This window comes from Nyctibius grandis, chromosome 8, assembly GCF_013368605.1.
Source record: "Nyctibius grandis isolate bNycGra1 chromosome 8, bNycGra1.pri, whole genome shotgun sequence".
In the NCBI taxonomy this organism is placed as follows: Eukaryota; Metazoa; Chordata; class Aves; order Nyctibiiformes; family Nyctibiidae; genus Nyctibius; species Nyctibius grandis.
Genome location: NC_090665.1, coordinates 4,650,538 through 4,672,237, shown reverse-complemented (window position 1 = coordinate 4,672,237; position 21,700 = coordinate 4,650,538). Strand labels below are relative to the sequence as shown.

At 41.5% G+C, this 21,700-nt stretch overlaps 1 protein-coding gene across 1 annotated transcript in view; it reads right to left on the bottom strand.

The window, feature by feature from the left end:
• Nucleotides 1–12,275: 12,275 nt before the first annotated feature.
• LOC137666454 (multiple epidermal growth factor-like domains protein 6) overlaps nt 12,276–21,700 on the bottom strand; it is a 199,483-nt gene continuing 190,058 nt past the window's right edge. Inside the window, exons 31-38 of the mRNA XM_068406464.1 lie at nt 21,417–21,545; nt 20,426–20,551; nt 19,607–19,735; nt 17,244–17,372; nt 16,799–16,927; nt 16,008–16,133; nt 13,424–13,552; nt 12,276–12,355 (exon numbers count right to left, since the gene is read on the bottom strand). Of these exons, the coding sequence (XP_068262565.1) occupies nt 12,276–12,355; nt 13,424–13,552; nt 16,008–16,133; nt 16,799–16,927; nt 17,244–17,372; nt 19,607–19,735; nt 20,426–20,551; nt 21,417–21,545 (977 nt within the window). The remainder of the gene's footprint in view (nt 12,356–13,423; nt 13,553–16,007; nt 16,134–16,798; nt 16,928–17,243; nt 17,373–19,606; nt 19,736–20,425; nt 20,552–21,416; nt 21,546–21,700) is intronic.

The window sequence follows — 21,700 nt, the reverse complement described above, 5'->3', positions numbered from 1 at the left end:
CACAAACATTTGATTCAACCAAGTTGATGGAAAAGCAATTCCATGGTCTCATGCAAAAGAGTTACTGGAAATCCTTCTTGCACATACAAATACTTGTGCTGGTGATCAGGGGACAATAATGTCGTGTGCCAGATAAGCTGCACGGTCAGATGTTGGGTATCTGATCAACATCTGAATATCAAACAGAGGAGTAGCGAATAGTCAGCCAAAGAACCATTTGTTGAGAAAATAGTGAGAAAAAAAAATAATGTTATGGAATAACAATTACAGAGATCATCTACCTTGTAAGAAATTGTACAGCGTGTTAGGAACAACACCCATTGCGTGTGACTGCTTCGCATGCCACTTCTTTTTCATAAGACTTTTTTTCCAGTATTATATTAAAAAAAACCCCAACCCACGCTTATTTGCTCACTGTTTGTAACACTCTGCAACTGTAAAAATTCCTCCTCCCCAGTGCAAACATACTTCCTCAGAGAGGCAGCAGCAGAGCCCCGCTAAGATGCTTAAGAGGAGGTCAAGAGAAAAGCCATTTACCAGGGGAATCTCTCTCACTCCTTAATACATTTTTATTACTACCTATGCACACACCGTTCTCTCAGAGGCTACATGAATAAATATGCCTCTTTTGAGGAAACATTTATAATGCTATTTGAACACGGGGGAAGAACAGTTTAAGCTTAAAAATGATACTAGCACCATGTTTACATTTTTTTTCCCAAGCTGTAGTTAAAATGAAAATATCCAGACAGACATTCAGCATGAGGCTTGGGAAAGCATGTTTCTTTTGGCCACTTCCACTATAGAATTTCACCTAAAAATGAAACACAAAAGATTGGGGTTGGGGGGAAAATACAAAAGAAAGATTTGTTTGTAGATGAATTACTCTGTGCAAATCCATCCAAAACCATCAGTGTAATTGTTCATTAATAACAGACTTGGAGATACTTAGAAATGTTGCTCTTCCTTTGAGCTTTCTGCAGGCTGGCGATGTACTTGTGCACAGACCTCACTCGGGGCAAGGGATGTCCTTTGCCTCCTCCTCCAGCACCCGAAGCCCAGCAGATAAGGCTCTGGCCCATTTTGGGGCACTCGGGGCTCAGCCCTTGGTGGCAGATCTGCCCCTGGGTGAGGAGCTTTCTCCCACTTTTTCACCTCTTCACGTACAGATTTTAAATTCTCGAGGTCAGGGAGCAGCTCTTATTTTACAAGAGGATGGAGGCATGAGCTGGACCTCTGGACACTATGTCAGCAGCGTAATGCCGGTTTCAAGAGGACTCCTCACATACTAAAAGTTAAGCAGCGCTTAAGGGCTTTCCTGGCTGGGGACTGGAGGAGGGTAATTAGCCCCTGTAAGGATCCCTGTCCACTGAGCTGCGAGAAACTTCAAATCCCACTGACTTCACTGGCACTTCAGTGCACTCAGCACCTTCCAAGATTAATTCCTCAAGCAGGGAGAGGTCTAGAAACACATATATTAGAGCACTTTACATCTTCAGCTGCAGTAGGGCTCTTTCTGGTGAGCTTGACAAAGGACAGATTATATATTTCGCCGTGCCATAAACTTCAGCAATCTAAGAATTCAGAAAATACCCTTTTCTATTACTCTCCTTGCTTTGACATGAAATATTAAACACCGCTTACCAAAGTAACGTTATTGAACACAGATGTCCGCTATCACGTTCAAATTGTTCAAGTCAATCTAGGTTTATATATTTTCTTTACTTAAGGGTTTGTATAAACCCAAGTGTGCCCTGACAGTAATGATTTCACAATATACTATATTCAATTAAGGAGACAAATATGCATTTACATTTTTACTGAACTTCTTTCACACACACACACACAGGCTCCAGCCCCAACTTTTTTTTTGCCATTTGGTGGACAATAAAGGAATAGAAATGGTGCCACCTACTGAGTCACTTGGACAATTTTGGAGGCCAATAAATTGTGAAAATTACCAATATGCTCATTCCAGTTTAAAATAAACAAATGTTGAAGCTATATTTATAAGCCTGTGGGAAGATAGCCATAGAGGGTGTTTTCCTTAACAAACCATGCAGTGACTAGAGCATTTACCAGGGTGTGGGAGACCCCAGCTCCACCTCGCTCTTGATCTCAGCGGTCTTGAATTCACCTATTCCTCTGGAAAACCCACGCAAAATGAATCAGTCTCTGTCATCGCAGTCTGTGAATATCTTTTGCAAGCAATGGATGTGACACTCAATGAATGAGAATCTAGAAAGAGTTGCACCATCAACACGAACCGTTCCTCAGGACCCATGTCATTTAGCAATCTCTCACTAATTGGAAATGTATGCTGTTAAATAGCTAGCACATAAACTGTATCAAACAGATGAGACACCTAAATTTAAAAACCCACTGAAAAGGTGCATGAAGCCTGAAGATGATATTTGTAACATACTTAATGGCTCAAGAATGACGACAGGCTCTCAGTGCAACTATTCAAACTCCATTGTCCCTTTTTGATACCCATCAAGGTACAGCTCTGTCTTTAACAGGTATAGTGGAAGTGTTGTGCTAGTGCTGCTGTTTCCTCACTTGGGAAGGACAAACTATCAAAATAAACTTCAATGTGGCCTTGACATCAGGCAGAGAAGCTGCCATTCATGGTTTTTCTTTAGTTGCAAAGGTACACAGCCTGGTCAGCCTTGACTTTCACAAGGGGAAGTCTACCATGCCTATCAAGAGCTCTGTAAATACACCTTGAAGCAGGAGGCTCAAGTCTCTGATAAATCATGAGTTTGCATCTGGTCTGAACTGAAGATGGTGATGGAGCAACACCTTGGAATGGATGGGGCCTTTCCAAGAAATGCCTTCCCCGCAGGCCAGCCACTGATGTAGCTCTCCTCCATTCCCTTTTGCAGTCTCTGTAGTTAGAAGTTAAGATGTGCCATGAATAGTTTGTTCCTTAATTTTCTTCGAGAGAAGGTAAGATACTTACGCTGACTTTCTTTGAAAAAGGTATAGTGATGACTGATAGAGCCACAGCTTTTTAGTCTTCCTGATTGCATACAGAGCAGGGGGGAGATGCTACATGATGTCAGGTGTGCCCCGTGTCAGGGGAATGGCATGAAAAACAAAAGTCTGAGATTTTTCATCTCTAATGAAGTGGGTAGCTTTGGGACTGAAAAAGGATAGATTAAAAACTAAGAATCACAAGGCTGGGCAAACAACTCAACAAATAAGACTTTTAATATTATGGTGAGGAGGCACTGGAGTAGGTTATTTTTCACACCCAGACCACCTTCTCCTCCCTAATGCTGGTTCCCAAAGGATCCCAAGTGTGTGCCCAACACACCCCATTAACCCCTCCCGGCTGAGCGCAAGCTTAGCGCCCCTGAGCCCTCACCAGACCTGCAGATGCAGCTTTATCTTGGTCTCTGCAGATGCAGGCAGACCAGAGGTTTTCACAGGTATAATGTGTATTTAATGTTTGCCAAAATTTCTTGTGTAGCAATAACATACTTGGGAAAATAATTGTGAAACATTAACAAGTCCTTATTGTTAACAGGTGTTTCTGGCAGAGATTCCTTCAGGGCAACTTGGACAATGCACCATAGTTGAGTTGGTAATGGCATTTTTCCCAGAGCAACCTTCAAAGTCTCTTGTGCGGTGCTTTGTATTCCTGGCAGCAGAGTCAGGAAGAAACCCAGTTTTCAACATCCCCCTTCATGCCTACTCAAAATATTCATTTGTTGGCCGTAACGCTTTTCACATCTCCCATGACTTGGCTCACACTTATCACGTGATAGCTGTAGCGCAGGGCACTGAAGCACCATTTATGTGCTCACGATAACAGGCGCTGTGGATTCATCCCTTCTTCAGTTCTTGAAGTGTTCAAGGGCTGTTTTCTGCTTGCACAAGCACTCATCAAGATATGCATTAAAATGGATTTTTACCGCTGCAATGTTTAGGAGGAATCATTCTGTCCCAAACTCTTACAGATCTTTTTTGATATTTCCCAGGGGAGGCTAGAGGCTCTCTAGAGGACCCTGTGTGGTGGTGAGGGCTGCACCCCTAGAAATAGCACTGTTTTTTTTACTTTAAAAGAAAACAAAAAAAAAAAAGGAAAAAAAAAAGCAGCTAAGGCTTTTTTTTGTTTTGAGCTAGAAATCAGAAATAGAAGAAAATTCACTACAAATTCATCATAATGGTATCCTTAATTTTTTAGGGTAAAAAAATGGGTTTAAGGGGCTGAATACACTGCCCCAAGTCATGCATCTCCATTATCCCTCGTAGACAGCACATTATCAAACCAGTGACACTGGACTACGAAATTAATCTGCAAAGCTTCCCAAGGGAAGGAAAACTCCAGCCACCAGTCCACAGCAGAAGGGTTTGCAACAAGAAACCAAACCAACCCAACCCCCACCAACACTCTTTTCAAAGGCATGAAGATTTTCCAGGCGCTTGACTTCCACCTTAACTTTTTAAGTAACATATCTTGAAGGGAAGATTCCCGTTGGATCAGAGGGGAGACTTTGCTACAACAATAGCTGCAGTGGCAAACTGTCTCCTTTCAACACATTCTTGAGTTTGTATTTTAAGTGGTTTTGCCACATCGGCAGCCAAAAATAACTATTTTCTGATCAAATTCACTAGTTCTTGTAAAAATTTTAACATGCTAAATGTGACTGCGAACAGTTCTTCAAGGTGTCTGGTCAAACCTCTTGCTTTTGAGAGGGTGCAGAAGGGCTCTGCAAAATGCTTGAGCAGAGCAGTGCCCTGGCCATGGTGTCTCGCTGGGAGGCTGCTCCTGCGGCACTCCCACCCCTCATTACCCAGGAACACGTCCCATATTTAACGCCATGCTATTATGCTTGCTGTTCTCTACTTCATATATACCCTTAAGGTTAAAGTAATAATTAAGAGCAGCCTTCTCGTGTGCCTACGAGTGCAAGGCCAAGATCCACAATGGCTACCACAACATAAATGCCAAATAGAAAAGGAAAAAAGCAAAGCAGCAGAAGGGAATTATCCCCCAGCCTCTGCTTGCACCGATCTTATTCTTTGCTGATGACATACAGAAAGGAATCCTACTGTGTAACTTACAGGACATATAAATCATTTAAAACTGGATTTCTAGTTGAAAAAAATCTCCAGCTATGAAAACCAGAGAATTTTCATTAAGTCACTTTGTAGTCATTTATAACACACTGAGACTTACAAAATAACAAAGAAATGACAGGCCAGTTTCTTGTTAATGAGAACTGGAACAACAGGGCAGAATCAGTGGGAACACAGAGCATTTCACGCCAAACATGGCTCTTACTCACTTAACCCAGCGATGTGTGCTCGGTTAACGCTGGTGCTCCCACACCGGAACGCCTCCATGCCATCTTCAAAGCAGAGGACAGAGACGAGACAACCCTTGAACTTCACATGAGGTTTCCTTCGTGTTTCTGGATGAACTATGAAGGACTCGTAGGTAGAAAGAAAGCATCAACGCAAAGTACAGGAAGTTCTGCAAATTGGAAAGCTGCAAATTTTGTACTACTTTTGGTAAGAGGTCTGCGCAAGCGCTAGTGCCACCTGAGCAGAGATAGATCTCAGTTGCTGTGGACAAACATGGTGGTCTCAGGGCAGGACCATGACCTTGCTATGTTTCTGCAGCCTTTGCTCAGATGGGCCATAGTCTATGACTGATGCTAGTAGGTTGTACTTTACTATATTAATCAATCAGCTAAGATTTGACCTCTGAGGAGCAGCAAGCCTAACTCTCTGATCTCTTACATCAAGAAATCACAGACCTTAAAATAATTAATGAGTTTAATTATCATTAGGCTCTTGGAGTCACTAGAGGGAGACGTGAACACATGCCTTAAGCCAAGATGTTACATCTGGACTGGAAAAACCACCCAGTAGATGATGGCATGAAGCATTTTAAACATTAACTATAATATCTACACCACATGCAGCTTCTCAAGATGTTCTGCTGTCATCAGCTTACTAAAAGATAAAGATTTATTGGGCTATTACTGAAAAGGAAGCTAGATACTGCCAAATGGCATGGACAGTTAGATGACTAGCTGCTGACATCTTTATTCATATATAAAACAACACAACTGAGTTGTATTTTTCTCAACTACCATGCTTGAAGGAATCAACAAAGCAGTGCCTTATCATACAGAACTTTTAAGTAATTTTAAAATCATTCATGGGCTTTGGACAGTTTTTTTTTTTACTGTGTGCATACAGAACACTCTATTAGCACCCTGTGAACTTTTAGTGCTGACTAAAAGAGGAGATAATAGTGCTGACTACAGATTGGTTTAACAGCATCTGACAACGCTGAAGGGACCATACCAGGGAGTGGTGTTTCCTGGATGGTCATAAGATCACTCTTCTTCTGGTGCTATATATCTACTGCAGACATACATGAACTTTTCAAGTGCTGCAAAGAGATGGCTTTTTGAAAGATTTAAGACATAGACCAGTGCTAATTCCACACAGGTTGAGAATATTAAACCACCATGCCTACTTTTTGATTAGCTCTTAACAGCAATCATTGGGACTGAAAGGTTAGTGCAATAACATCAGCAATTTCTTTGAATAGATTAAATATTGCTTCTAATAAAGAATTGTTGAATAAATTGCAATGATTACAGAGCTATCTTTATAACATACATTAAAAAGATGAGAAACCAAATGAACTTAGTTATTCTACTCCTTGTTGAAAACTGTATGAACAATGAAGTAAATCACATATGACAAAGTCCTGCAGTACTACAGAGCTCAATTTAAAAGTACTTGCTCTAAAATTTAGAAATAAGTCCAAGCCTGTAGAGCTGTTCTTCCAGAAGCCAGCTAGCCATACCTGTCCACTTTTCTCTGACAGCTTGATATACTGTCCCTGCTTTGTTGCACATTTTGAATTCAATTTAGCACGTTACTTCCAATTAACCAGCACACACTTATTGCATTATTTGGCATTAAACAGGCACACACTCATTGCATTATTTGGCATTAAACAGGCCCATGTGTTCCTTTAGCTCCTGCCAAAGTGAGAAGACAATACCCTGAAGGTGAACCGGGCTATTTGTTCAGTGAGTATCAGGCCCTGGGAAGTGTCCAAGGCGGCTGATGGAAGCCTGCAGGTGTGCGGTTTCAAATGCCTTCAAAGTGCTTCATGCCCAAGTCTTCCAGAAATGTTACACTTCATAATCATCCTCTTCCAGTAAGATTTATGCTGTGTTTTGAATATTTCTAATACTCTGGAGTCTGAGTGCCAGAAACCTCTATTTATCAGGCTCGGTCACTGGACAAGTTGCTCTGGTCAGGGATCATATATAAACCCATTTATGTATAGGCCATTATTTATTCTATACCAGCTACTAAAAGCAGGTGTGATTTCAGTGTGTTTGCTTTGAATGTGAATTAGTTTAACAGAGTAAAGTTTCATCCATAACATAAGCCTATTGCTTTAAGACTATCAATAAGGAGAACACAAGAACAAGTTCTAATGGCATGTTTATATAAAAAAATCAGCACCCTTTCACTATGGTACGTGTACAACAAAGTACAGCACAGTTTTGAGATACATCCCACATATTCTTTGAAGGGGGTTTACAAATTCACAAAGAAATAATATTGCTATGCAAGTGCTTATTAAAAGCAATAAAAAGGGCAGAATAAACATTTTATGCTCTACAAGTTTGAGATTCGGTGTTGACCGCTGGAAATTGCTATACACAGTATTAGAATTTAAATCTTTGACCCCGCAAAAGAACTACTGGGCACCATCGCAGCTCATGCACGGAGCTGCTGCAGTCAGCCGCAGGTCAACTTGCAGGAAAAGTCCTTCATGAACTGGGGTCTGAGAAGGTTTGTGGCCTAACTATATGAAAAAAATTAAGACAGGGATGGGAGGATGGAGGTCTCAGTTCTCTCAAGGACCCTTCCTAAGCTTTTCTTTGCTCTGGTAAGAAGCTAAACTCCAAGAGAGATGATGTTATTTGTCACTGTTAGATAACAGTCTGAAGCCATGATGGCTCCAAAAAGTGTCTTTGGCTCTTCTGGGAAGGACATAAAGGTATAATTTCCATGTTTGTCCCGTTGGCAACTCCTGATACGATGATGGTTATTACTTACACAAACAGAAATCTGCAGCCAATCAAAATAATATGGTTGGCAAGAAATCTGGGCAAACTTTAATAGCTACGGCTCTTCAACATAAAAAGGATAAAAGTAGAATAATAATTTTTGGCAGGGGAAGCAGGGAATTTTTAAAATTCTGACTGTTTTCCTAGGAGGATAGTGTTATAAATACTGAAGTCTAACTTAAAACATGTTGTTCTGGTTTCATGAATTCACATCGAGTAAAACTCTGCTGGACCCACTGAGTTACACTCAACTCACTTCCACTCTTCTCAAACTGAAGTCACCTGGAATACACAACAAGGTAAGAGAAGGGGATTTGGCACAGAAACTGCATGGTCGAAATCATTTAAATGTCTTTCTGAAAGGAGTTATCTGTGCATGCAAGTGTGTTACAGTGGAATAACCAGAGCGCTCTTGTCAAGAAAGCACAATTAACTTCAGCCTTCTGGGAAATGAAGAGCCAAGAAAGGCATTTACCAAGTGGAAGATGGACATAAATTTAAATATAAAAAACATTCTCACTGAAGTTTTCACTTTCATTTTCAACAAGCTCCAGGGCTATGTTCAGGACAGTATCAGCCTGACACACTTTCGCTGGAATCTGATGAAGCAAATAAGCAGAGTTATATTATTTTAGTAGCAATTACACTCACTTGCCACAAAATTAATCTATAGGAATTAGCTGATTTAGCAGTTTTTCCATTAAAAAAGTCCATGCCGTCTAATAAAGACTATTTTGTAGGCACAGAATTAGGTAAATTTGTTAATCTGAAGTAAGGAACAGAATCAAAACATATTAATGACATCACAAGTAAGTAAACTTCCTTAATTAATAGCTAATGATGTAAAGTTTTGGCTCTTCTTCTAGAATACAACATCCTGTAAACATTTGCCTTGCCTTGTGAAAAAAGTGAAAACCTTCACAAATAGAGAACCAAGAAAAGACATTCAAAACTACCCCAATCAAAATTAATCTTTTAATATTTTTAAAATATTTTATTTTGATTTTTACCTTTATACGGTTGTACTTTGTTTTGGAACAAAAAGTCATATTGAGCCCCAAATCAGGATGATCTGTTTAATGGCACTGAAGCGAACTTCTTTCCCCGAGGCAATAACATAAAGCAGCTAAGAGGTATTTTGAAGGAGGAATGAATAAAAAAAGACTATTGCATGTGAACGGTCTTGTATGAATTGGCATTTTCAGATTTAAAAAAAAGTTTGCTGAAATATTTCCCAGGCAGATCTACTTGGGCCTCTAACTCATTGGCACAGGCTCAGTATCAGTCACTTAAAATGTGTTTCATCATGTACCCAAAATTGTGACATTCTTTAAAAATACTTAATACAAAAATCTTTTATTTCCTTTATACTACATATATACAGTTCTATTATCAAGGTACTGTGGAAAATGTAAACAAGTATACACAGGTATAAATAATATGGCTTGAGAAAGGTTTCCCCTTTGATTAGCTGCTCTAATCACGTATCAGTATACATAGACAAGAAAAACCCAGTACATTATGTAAAACTGCTGTCAAAGAGCAAAATGTAAGTTCTTGGGTTTTATGCATTAACTGCTGAGTAACCATACCAGTCATAGGGCATCCTTCCCTAAACTTAAATGTCCGACATACTGGAATGGGGCCAGTGGAGGGTCACCGAGGTAAGCGGGGGTGATACAGTTGGTCTGAGGGAGCAGGGTTTGCTCAGTCTTCAGAAGAGAAGACCAATGGGAGGTATTACTGCTGTCTTCAACTACCCCATGGGGGCTGCAGATGAGATGAAGCCAAACACTTCTCAGAGATGCACACTGAAAGGATGAGAAGTAGTGGACTAAAGTTGAAACTTAGGAAATTCTGATTAGAAACCAGGGAGAAAAAAAAAAAAAAAAGAAAAAAAAAATCGCACCCATGACATTTTCACTGGGACAGAGGCTCAAAGGGGTGGTGGGATCTCCATCCTTGGAGATATTCATAACTCAACTGGATGAATCTCTGAGCAAGCCCATTTAACTTTGAAGTTGACCAGGCTTTGAAGAGAAGCCTGGACATCCAGAAGTCTCTTATAACTTAACTTACTCTATGATTCTATGAAAAATCTTGACTATAATGCAACGTTTGCATTACTATTGTAGTTTGGCTCTGCAGTAAATACATAGTTAAGATCAAAATATGTCAATTGCTTAACTTGGATTGTTCTTCTCCAGCAATTGCTAAGATTATATCTAATTGTCTCACATGAGATTTACCTTATCAGTTCCAGTTCAGTGAAACTGCCCCAAATTCACATAATTGTAGTATCAGACCCAGGCCATCACATCTCCAAAAGAACATTTAAAATGTCACAGCTGACAGTAAAGCTCTGCTGAGAGTTACACACTTCTGACTAGTTTTGGGACAACAACAATTTTGTCACATTTACATTGAGTAAACTTTCCAGCGACATTCATAAAGCTCTAAAGAAGAAATGACAAGGGATCACCATCAGACCCTGTGGTTTTCTGGCCGAAAGCCCAGTTGGTTAATTAATTTTGTCATATTCACAAATATCTTTACTGTGTTTAGGATGACTTTCCATTCCAATGAAGTGATGAATAACAACAATAAGTCTTCCATGAAGCTTGAAAAACACCTACCAAACCAGTACTTCTTCCAATAGATCACAGTTTGAATTAAACTCCCAGGCGAGCAAGCGTCGCTCGCTTTGTACTGGACAGTTAATGGCTGTAGATGTGTTTAAGACCTGAGGTGAACCATGGGGTAAAACTGTTACTTCACCTACTCATTATCCAACCACAACAACAAACATCATCCTTAAAAATCACAAGTCAGCATCAATTATTGTCGCTTTGTCTCTTCTAAGACAAAAATCTTCTCTTGCAGAGTTGCAATTTGTTCAGGTCTGTGAACACAAGACCTGGAACTGCCTGTACACTACCACGTCTACTGAGCCCACAGTCCTGACGCCCTTTAATAAGTGCACTTTGGATATAGTCAGACTCAAGAGGTTACTACACAGATTTTGTAACTCCTAACCTAAAGGGAGGTATACAGAGGCACTCTGAAATCTTTTAGCCTGATTAACTCAGAATACTAAAATAGAGAACATTATTTCTTTATAACGACATAGTCCTATACTGAAGAACAACCTGTCTAAACAGACAAAATAGCACCAAAATGTCTTTGTTCTATGAAGTGACCAACAGCAGCTGTTGAATGGTATCAGGACTTTTTAAAGCTGACTTAATCAAACTACTGTGCAGTAAAAGCACACTATAATCCTTTACATAAAGAACACAGAGATTATCTTTAAACATCTATCCTTGCTTACTAACTGCTTTCTAATGCAGAAAAGACTTTTATCTTGTATGGAGAAGGTACTGTTTGATCAGAACTGCTGTAACTGTACTGTTGATTGAGAAACCACTGAGAAACTCAACTGACAAGATGGGAGAACGCTGAAAGCCAGAAGAGTCTAACAGATGACACCATGCTCTTTGGAAGACAGATTCAGACGTAAGCAAGATACAGATGGACACCTTCCAATCAGTCAATCCACATTAGAAATGCAGTACATATTCTTAAATTAATTGACTTATCGAGGACTGTGGTGGATTCTTCGCTTGCAAGTTTAAAATTAGAGTGAATGCTTTTCTAGAACACACAATGTTATTCAAAGAGGAATTAATTTGGTGAATCCCACTAGTTTCTGTGCAATGTGATTTTGCAATGAATCCATATTGGCTTCATAATCCGTGAAATGCTCATTAAACTTCACACTGGTTGTCAAGCGGGTTTAGAAAGTCACTTATACGTGGTGTGGCTCACTGCACGTTGATATGTTACATACTGCTTTTCCTGATACTCTTTGGAGCTGGGCTTATTAAAAACATGTCCAATCTTTCAAACAATGAATTATATTATATATCAGAAAGAATGTCCAGAGCAAATTAATGGAGGGGTAAGAGGAACAAATACATGAAACAGATTCAACTTTTTAAAAGGATCCAGCTACTAAATGGCCTCCATAGTCTTCCATAAGAAGTGTGAATACTTCAGTACAATTCAAGCTGAATTGAATAGCTGTTTTCATATCCAAATTCAAATACCGTCTGTGCATATAAAACAGTTCATTTATTAGTCCAAATGTTACTGTTGTAGAGCTCTTGGAAAAATATTCCCTCTTTCTAGAGTTTGTTCTTCATAAAATGGAATCTTTGGAGGGCCACCTAGAGAATTAAGTGGAAACAGAGTTTCAGGTCTATATAACATAATACTGGAATATTAAATAGATTATACAATTTACACTTAAATAATTCAATAAATGGTACTCTTCAAAAGAAAGCAGAGAACCGAGTTGCACTGGCCTCCTCACAGAGGCAGAAAGCAGGCAAAACAATAAAACATCTCTCAAACGAAAGGTTTCCAAAGTGTTTCCTAAACTAAATGCAGAATTGTTTGGTATCACCATCAAGCCAGTTGCGATTAGAGTACAAGTGGGAGGAAACTTTCACTCAGTACTGTATCTCATTAAGAAGAGAAATTATCTAAATTAAAAAAAAACCAAACAAATCCCAAACCCTTTTGTGATAGTGCGATGAGTGCTTTGGCATGCTCACAAATCAATCCAAATCTATTTTCCCATGTTTTATCTACTTATCTGGCTTAACACATCTCACCATGGTCTTCAAAACCCTATACCTCTACAAAAAGTAAGTGAGTGTGATGGCACGCACAGCAAGTAAACCTCCTTATTCATCTTACAGAGGCTGAGGATATCAGCCACTTCAGGGCAAGAGTTCACACTGGCAGGCATAGAAGAGTGTACTGCTCTCTGGCACAGCTGTGCTGGAGGCAGCCTCGGAAATCCTTGAGCAGGCTGTGCAAGACCTCCACAGCCTGCTCTGAGGGGAAACCACTGCACTGAGTCACTTCAGCTTGGCCAAGACCTCACAACCACCTGGAATGACTCCTGGCATTTGCAGTGTCTGCTGGCGTTTGCACCATCAGGCGCCTGGACCCTCAGGAGGACAGCACACACCAACACAACCCTTCCAAGCAAAGCTGCTGTTGTCACAGGCTGCTGCTATCACAGGCTCTGAGTTTTTCACCAGAGATGGAAATGCAGAACAGCTTCTGCCTCACATAGCCCGACACAGAAAGCGTGGTGGCTGCTGCTGAGCACCACGTTTGCGTGGTGGGTTGATACTCCTGTCCAAACGGTCCACTGACCACCACCATGGTCAATGTGTGATTTCTTCTACTTAGAAAGGCTGCACATCTCCAGCTTGCATTACCTTCTTTGCAGGTTGGCCCCATCCACGTGGCCGGGCATACGCAGTTCCCGTTGTACGGGTTGCACTGGGATTTGCTGGCACACTGGCATCGCAGGGAGCAGTCAGGGCCATACTGGTCTGACCTGCATTCTGGAAGGACAGAAGAGTTTGGAAGAGGGTGAATGCTCCCTAGTAGCCTCCCTGTTCTCCGGGATCAGGAAGCTACTTAGACATCTGCATCTGTTAACATTAAAATGTGACATTTTGGAAAGCCTTCCAGTCTTCAAGTTTCGTCTACCACATGGTCGGCCCAAACTGTAGCCCAGCTGTCCTGAAGAAGTTCCCAGAATGGAAATTATTACTGGTGTAAAAACAGGGCTTGAGAGCCCAACAAAAAAGATGTTGGGATCTGCTCAGGAAAGTTACTGTCAGCATCCTGGACCCACACTATCTCCTGCACGTCTCTACTGCACAGCTTGGCTGTCAGCGTGTGCCAGCAAAGAGCCTTCACTCAAAGAATGGGAACTTGAAAATTAATCCGTTTTATATATACTCTTACGTCTTACTCCGACTGCACGATTCTGCTGCCTCCTGGCAAATTCAAGTTGCAAAATGTCTCACTCCCAAATACAAATGCATTTCATACCTAGGCTGATAAATTCTCTTTGCAATTTTTTTACGCAGTCAGAGCACAGGCATGAAGGAAAAGTGAGCAGCAGGTCACGAGGCAGGGTGCTAAATACACTGTAAACAATAGCCCTCTCTCCCTTGCCTCTCTACAAAATACTGTACATAATCGAGGCGCTCGCTTTCTCACACGGGCACCATTAGGTAAATAAAAGTGCTGCTGAGCCCTGCGTCAGCTGCAGCCCCAACACGTGGGAGAACTCTCCCTGTGCGCTCAGAGCTTGGCCTTTTCAATTAGGAAATGTTATGAGAAAAGGTCTCCCCGAACACCTCTGGACCTGATTTTCATTTATGTAATACCACATTTTCATGTTAATAACAATGTGTATTTAAGACATCTGTTTGAAAGTCTGCAATGTTAATTTACTACAGAAAAAGAGCGCCCATAAAAGTCTGTTATATTCTCTCTCTTTTCTTTTTTTTAATTAACATTTTGCCTGTTTAATGGGTGCTTTACCAGAGTTCAAATTAAAATCAGGCCTTTTATCTTTATGGCTGCTGCACAGTCACAGCTGCTCACAGTTATATCACAGATGAACTGAGCCTAATTGAAAATAAAAATGCAAATAAAACCTACCCCATAACAGCTTTTCATGGACGGGGGCTACCCTAGCTGATCTAAGAAAAATAAAAATGACTCCTAGAGCTTGCAAGAAGCAAAACCTTCGTTCATATTTTTGGTGCTGAGCTTCCCCCTCGTGTTCCACTTCTGCCTAAAATTTCGCTGGAAAAGTCCCCGGATGCCCAGCGCCGTGCTGGCTGCAGGGTGCCTGGTGTCCCCCATCGCCCAGCGCCTGCAGAATGCGCGGCTTTGGTTTCTGACCACAGGACAGTGCGGAGAGGGAAGCAAATCATTTTCCATTTTCCTTTTGCAGGTTGCACTAGCACTTAAGCTCCCAGCAATTACTTGCATTAATAACAGGCTTTTTAAAGCTGTTTCCTGCCCTATCCTAGAACAAAAGGAGAAATAATATTCCCCTGCTGTGATTCGGGGGCTCGGGAGGATTATGGTTCCTGGTGTGAACCTCCAATAGTAGCACATGGATGTTCTCTCCTTTTATCTTGTTTGCCACAGCATTAGGATCACAAATATCTTCTTACACTTGTTTAAACCACTGTCATTCCTTTTATTCCAGGGATTGCCCTAAATTTACTCAGTCATAACTGCGATCAGAGTCTGACTCAAGAATCTTCCCTGCCATTGCCGCCTCTCAACCCTGCAACCATCTCAGCAGGGTACAGCGGTGGGATGGGTTTTCCCTACAGGAGAATTTTCTCTCCGTTTTTTATGCCCTTGTTACCAAATAATTCTGCTCTTGTGGGCCAACCGTTTCCCAAACACACAGCCCAAGTGCCTGCGCTGCAAATGAGGGAATTTTATTTGGATTAAATGTTCCCAGACTATTGCTGAACCCCAGAGGCTGGCACAGCTGCTGCAGCTCTGCTACCCTCATCCACAGGGATTCTTCCCCCAGGGATTCCTTCCCAGGGAAGCAAACCCAGAGCTGGGAATACTTTTGCATTGGTCTGAAAAGGGTCACAAATGTCCATGTGACAAAACACATGGCAAGGGGATCCCTTCATGCTCATTTGCACCCTCTCAAGTCTTCCCCACTACGTCTGCAGAACTGTGGGCTTCTGGTATATTCTTCACCAGCGCCTGCTCTCTGAAACTCAAAGCAAATGACATTTTACAGCTGACCCATAAACAGTTTTCCTATCAGTGTATCAATTGAAATATTGATTAAATCAAGAAGTACAGCCTGTTGATAAAGCTCTTGATAACCCCTAAGAGTAATTTGCTACAAACAATGTGTTCTCGAACACCGGCAAATGTCCTTTCACAGTTACGCTTAGACCAACAGGTCATATTGGTTTAACTATACATAGTCCAGCCTTCAGAAAATATTACCCTTACCAATGTCACATTTGTCTCCAGTCTTCCCAGGTGGGCAAAGGCACTTCCCAGTCTCTGGATCACAAGGAGCATCTCCGCAGTCGCACCGGTGCCGGCACCTCTCTCCAAACCAGCCCCTGTCGCAGCCTGACGGCAAGAGCGCTTTTTTAGATGCACGTTTGAATGGCAAGATGTACATCAGGCCAGAGAAGTTTTCCCAGGATGTCTCTGAGGAAAGCTCGTGAAATCTCCACTGAAGTTAGTGTAAATGCCAAGTTTAATGAAGAATCGAACATAGCAGAAGAGGCATAATATTTATATGAACTCGTTGGGTTCATCTAATCTAACCTATCAAAGGTATCTGTAAAACCTGCCCCAGAAACGCAACTGGCACTTATTTTCATTTTTAATTAGAACTCTCTAGAAGAGTATTCTATAACACTCAACAGGTCTGACATGCACCTATTTAATAATCTTATTTGGAGTTTTAGAAGTAAATTAAAAAATCAGTAAAAAGAACTTATGTTTAATAAACGACATGTGGAACTCATTGCTGCAAGACATCACGGAGACCAGGACTTTCACCGTATTAATTGGAACCAGATTAGTTAATTTATAAGGAAATGAGAACACCCAGCTATATAGCAGGTAAACAATCCCAAATCGAGTGTTTCAGGATATTCATAAAGCTCAAAATACGGAAGAAGTTGCTCTCAACCAACATTTGAGTAACGACATGTTTTTTTGGGGGGTTTATTTTGGTTTTTTTTGCTTGTTCGTTTTTTTCTTTTGCATCAGAGGGGTACAAGTACCTTTCTCACAGTAGACACCTTGGTAACCCAAAGGACAAATGCACTGTCCTGTCACTGCATCGCAGCTCGCTCCATTTTTACAGGCACATACATGAAGACAGCTTAGCCCATAAAATCCAAGGGGACACCCTGAAAAATGAAAGTATCAATTGAGGAAGGTTTATGAAGAAAAAAATACATCCCTTTAAAATCCTCTGTATTCTCAACTATGTTCCCCGGGAGCCAACACAAATTATATTTATCATTAACTCTAATAATGCCATGTGCTTTTAAACTTGTAGCACCCCAGTGCCAGTTACTCAGATATGGAAGCAGCTGGGTGATCTGGGACACCCTGAAAATTTTAACTGAAGCAGCAGGGTGTTTAGATGACGACTTTGAAGCCCCACATCCCGTTAGTGTTGGAAACCAGGGTCCCCGGGCTGCCGAGGCTGCCTCCACTTACTGTGCTCGCAGGAGTGGCCGTAGTAACCCTCGGGGCACCGGCAGCAGCCCGTGAACCTGTCGCAGGTGCCGTTGTGCTGACACGAGCAGTCCAAGCCGCAGCCAGACCCGTACTTCCCTGGGAGACATTCTGCTGGCAGGACGTGGACAGAAAAACAGACAAACAACAAAGGTCACTGACCACACCCAGAAGAGCTCTTAGGTGATAGCTTGTATAGCTGAGACATGATGCCCATACAATAACTCGCAGAGCCGAGGAGAATGTTTGTTATGAAGACAGAGCATTTCTGCACAACTGTGATGTATTTACATAATTTCATGAGAAATCTTTTATATTATGTAGATGTTCAAACAGCAATTTCCTAGTACTTTTTATAGTCTACCTTTTTTAATTTGTCTCTTCATACAGTCAGTGTTGAATTCGACCATCTGTTGTAAAGCCACATAGTAAATTGTATAAATGGTATCTTCTATTTTTTTTCTATATCTACAGCAATATTTTCTTATAGGCAATTATAAAGTGTGAAAGCAAACACGCAGCTTTTCCTCCTCTGTGTTACCATTGGAGTTCACACTATTCCAATTCCTAATAAAACCTGGAAGATCTCTCTTTCACACATAGCAACAGACTTTCCATGTATAATGAGATATCTGCTTTTACAGAACTCAACACATCTCAAATTACTGAAAGCGAAGTCATGCAAAAGTGCCTGGGCCAACATAATTAACCTAGGCATCACTTCTGCATAAAGTTAACTTCCCACCGCTGTGATAATTTGAATCTGGGCAGACCAACTTACATGACCATGGCTGTCCAAATAATCAGATTCATAACTCTGCAAATGTTAGACAAGATCTTCCAAGAACATCGTATCTAATCACTAGAAAAAGGATGCCTGATTAGCTGTCTTTGATTTCTAGTCAAAACATACTCAACCCCACACTGCTGTGGAAATCAAGACTCAAATTTGCAATAACTTGGCTATCTCTGTCAAAAGATGAACAGCGAAGCTCTTTCTCATAACACACAGTTCTTTATGCGCTGTGTGCACATCTAACCCTGTGCTTGACATCAGAGACGCTTTATCTAAGCGCATCTATAAGATGCACCCACGATCCGCTACTCCACTTGACCCTCTATGACCCTACTGGGACTTTGCAACCCAAGTGCAGGCTATGGGTGGTCGCAGAGATACCAAGGAACAGACAAACAGAGATGAACACAGGTGGTCTACGCAACATGAAGTTAGTCAGTTATTGGTAATCTGCACTTTTTTAGTGGTAGGCATTTTGAGTGGCTCCACGTAGTCAGCATCTTTCCTTTTCTCCCTTCTCGTTCTCTGCACACACGCACGCATGAAGTGGGTCTCTGAGTTTTCTCAGGTGCGAAGCGAAACAATTGCATTGAGGAATTCTACTAAAAAGTGTCATTTCTATATGACACTTTTATATAGGGACACTCCCCTATAATTACCTGTTCTTCCTCAATATACGTATGGATTTTGAGATCGATATTCTACAGATGTCAGGGACAGAAAGGCTGGAAATGAAAGCCCTGGAGTGTGTTGGGGAGATTGCATCATGGCAGTTACGATGTAATGATGACATTGTCTTGAATGTGAACTTGGAACTAACTATTTATTTGACATCATACCAGTAAACTCATGGTTTCCTGAACATTTAAGTCCGTAACTATACAGATATCTCTTCTCTGGAGAGATAAATTGGAACAGAAATGCAGAATGACTTTTGGGAGGTGGACAGAAAGACATGGAAAAACTCTACTCTGGGCTGGCAGGAGTGTTTTTGGAGTGAAAACCGATCTTATTCTGTTCAAATGTGCTTTGTCTTGCGTATGGGAGAGCTGTCATGGAGAAGTAAGGGTGAGATAGCAGGACAATCTCAATTGCTTTGGACAGATGTTGTCAGAACTGTACTAGCAGGGAAGTCAATACATGGGAAGTTCAACCGCAGTCCAATGTCAAACGGAAGAGAATCACAAGAGAGAACATAACAAGAGAGGAGGGAGATATGGGCTTTTGCTGACCTCGGAGGAGCACATGAAAGAAGGTACAAAACAACGTTCCCATGAACAAAAGAACATAAAAGTTGGACAGAAGAAGAAACAAGAGTCAGTGCAACGGAATTCATGAGAGTTACAGAGCAGGACTCACAAGGAAACTGTCTCTGAAAAAAAGACCTAAAACTCTAACTAAGGGCAGTTTTGCATGAGAGACGCTACAGAGATGAACACAGCTGGGAGGGAGTCTAGTTAAGCAAAAACTGTCCCCTTTTGTGGGTCTGTAGATGCTGCAAACCTCTGCTTGAATGTACACATCCACTATCATCAAAGCAGAAAATTACCTTTCTCACACGATCTTCCTGTCCAGCCGAGCCCGCAAGTGCAGTTGCCATCCACGTGGTCACAGATACCACCGTTCTGACAGGTACATGTCAGGTGGCAGTTGGGGCCATATTGTCCCTGGGGACACACTACAGAGAATTAACAAAGTTTGTAAAAAAAAAAATTAATTAGCATCCCAAAAAAGGATGAAGGTGACAGGGAATAAATACAAACACATTCTCCCCACAGAGTATCCCAAGTGCTTGGTTTCTCCTAAGGGCTGTGTGACATCCTACTCCATGCTTATTAGCAGTTTCATCCAAACACTCTCTGTCTCGCCATATCTCCTCACTTGGCTTCACTTCACACTTGCTCCTCTTGCTCTCCTCTCTTTGTTCCATCTCTCCACTCCTCCTCTTTAGCAAACTCTCTCTTTTCACTTTTTCAGCTCAAGCAATTTGCCTCTAAATTTAGTCCCATCCATCCACAGTGCACACACACTGCTCGTGTTGTGTCATACAAACTACCCTTTTCCCCATCTTTATGTTCTGTTTGGACCACAGTCTCTGAAGGCAGTCATGTCAGCTTTGTAGAGACACCAGTGCAATGGTACCAATGTGGTGGAGCAAAGCAGTGAGATGTGGGCAGGAGCCAGGGATAGGATAAAGGCAGGGGATGGAGCAGAGAGGGACAGGGCCTGAGCACAGCAAACTGCAAAGTTATCAAGCAAAGGCATTGGGAAACATGGCCATCAACAATGTTTGGCATAGAGTTTTATTTGCTGGTTGTTTTAACCATGTGCCCAACTGACGAGATGACCTCGGGTCCCGCTTTGTTACCTTGCTGACAGCTGGGTCCCATTTGGCCAGGAGGACAGGTACACTTGCCAGTCCGTGGGTCACACTGACCTTTACCACAGGCACAGAACAGAGCACAGTCCTTCCCGTATCGGTTTTCAGGGCAAGCTGAAGGAAACACAGCCTTTTGTTAAACACCCTGCGTATCCAATGCCCGTTTTCATTTTTAACATAGGCATGATCTTATAGGTTGGCTTTGGTTTTATTCGAGCTAATGTGCTTCAAAGCAACAACTATGAAACCAAAACCCATCCAAAGGCATGACTGCTTCATCCTCTGAAATTTTACTTGAGGTTATAAACACAATCCATGGTTTCACATGAAACATTTAGCAGGTTTCCCACCAAAAAGGTGAGTGTACAACTTAAATACCAGCTGCTCATCCTTCCAGTTAAAGACATACTTCCTTCCTTAATATTGATGCTGTCCTATGCTGAAGAGCAAAGCTACAGGCTACTAAACATTAAAGCATTGCCTTTCTGTGAATAAGCTGAAGAGAACTTCACAGACATCACAGCTTTAGAAACAGCACAGAAATTCAGCCACACAATTTAGCTCTGAAACAGAGAAGTAAGAGTAGGGTTGCCATGGAATCTTTACCCATTTTGCCATGACAAAACTTGATATTTTTCCCATTTATTGAAACTAATGGCACCATAGCGTGAAGCAAAATATTGAGATAATTTCTCAACCTAGAAATTTTGGACAGGAAGAAGGAACTTGAGCAATTCATGCTGAGCTGGCTCTAGAAGTCAATTTGGGCAAGCAGGTTGTAATCCTGGGATGAGTGTCCTCGCTTCTACGCACGCAGAAGACAGGGAAAATATTTTGCAAGAGATTTTTTACAACGCTGGAATCCTGATTTACAATTCAAGGAGGAGGTAGCTGGGATCTGTCTGTTTTTCTACTGACAAACTCTTATGCACATTATTCTCTGCTGTTGTGTGAAAGAAGAACATGAACGTTGGCTTACTTTTACTACAGTCGGCTCCAATGAAACCAGGCGCGCAATCACAAGTTCCCGACGCAGGGTCGCAATGGCCTCCATTCATGCACGTACAGGGGTTTTGGCAGTTTGAACCGTAAGTACCTTTTGGACACCCTGTTTTAAAAGAACAAAACCCAGTTAGGCTATGTTGCTACTGGGCCCATTGCATTTCATGTCGTAAGCATTTTGTTGCTTTCAACCAAAATTAGATTTTCATTTTCTAACTCTATTCACTTCTAGAGGGCCAGGAGTAGGCACTGACAAGCAGA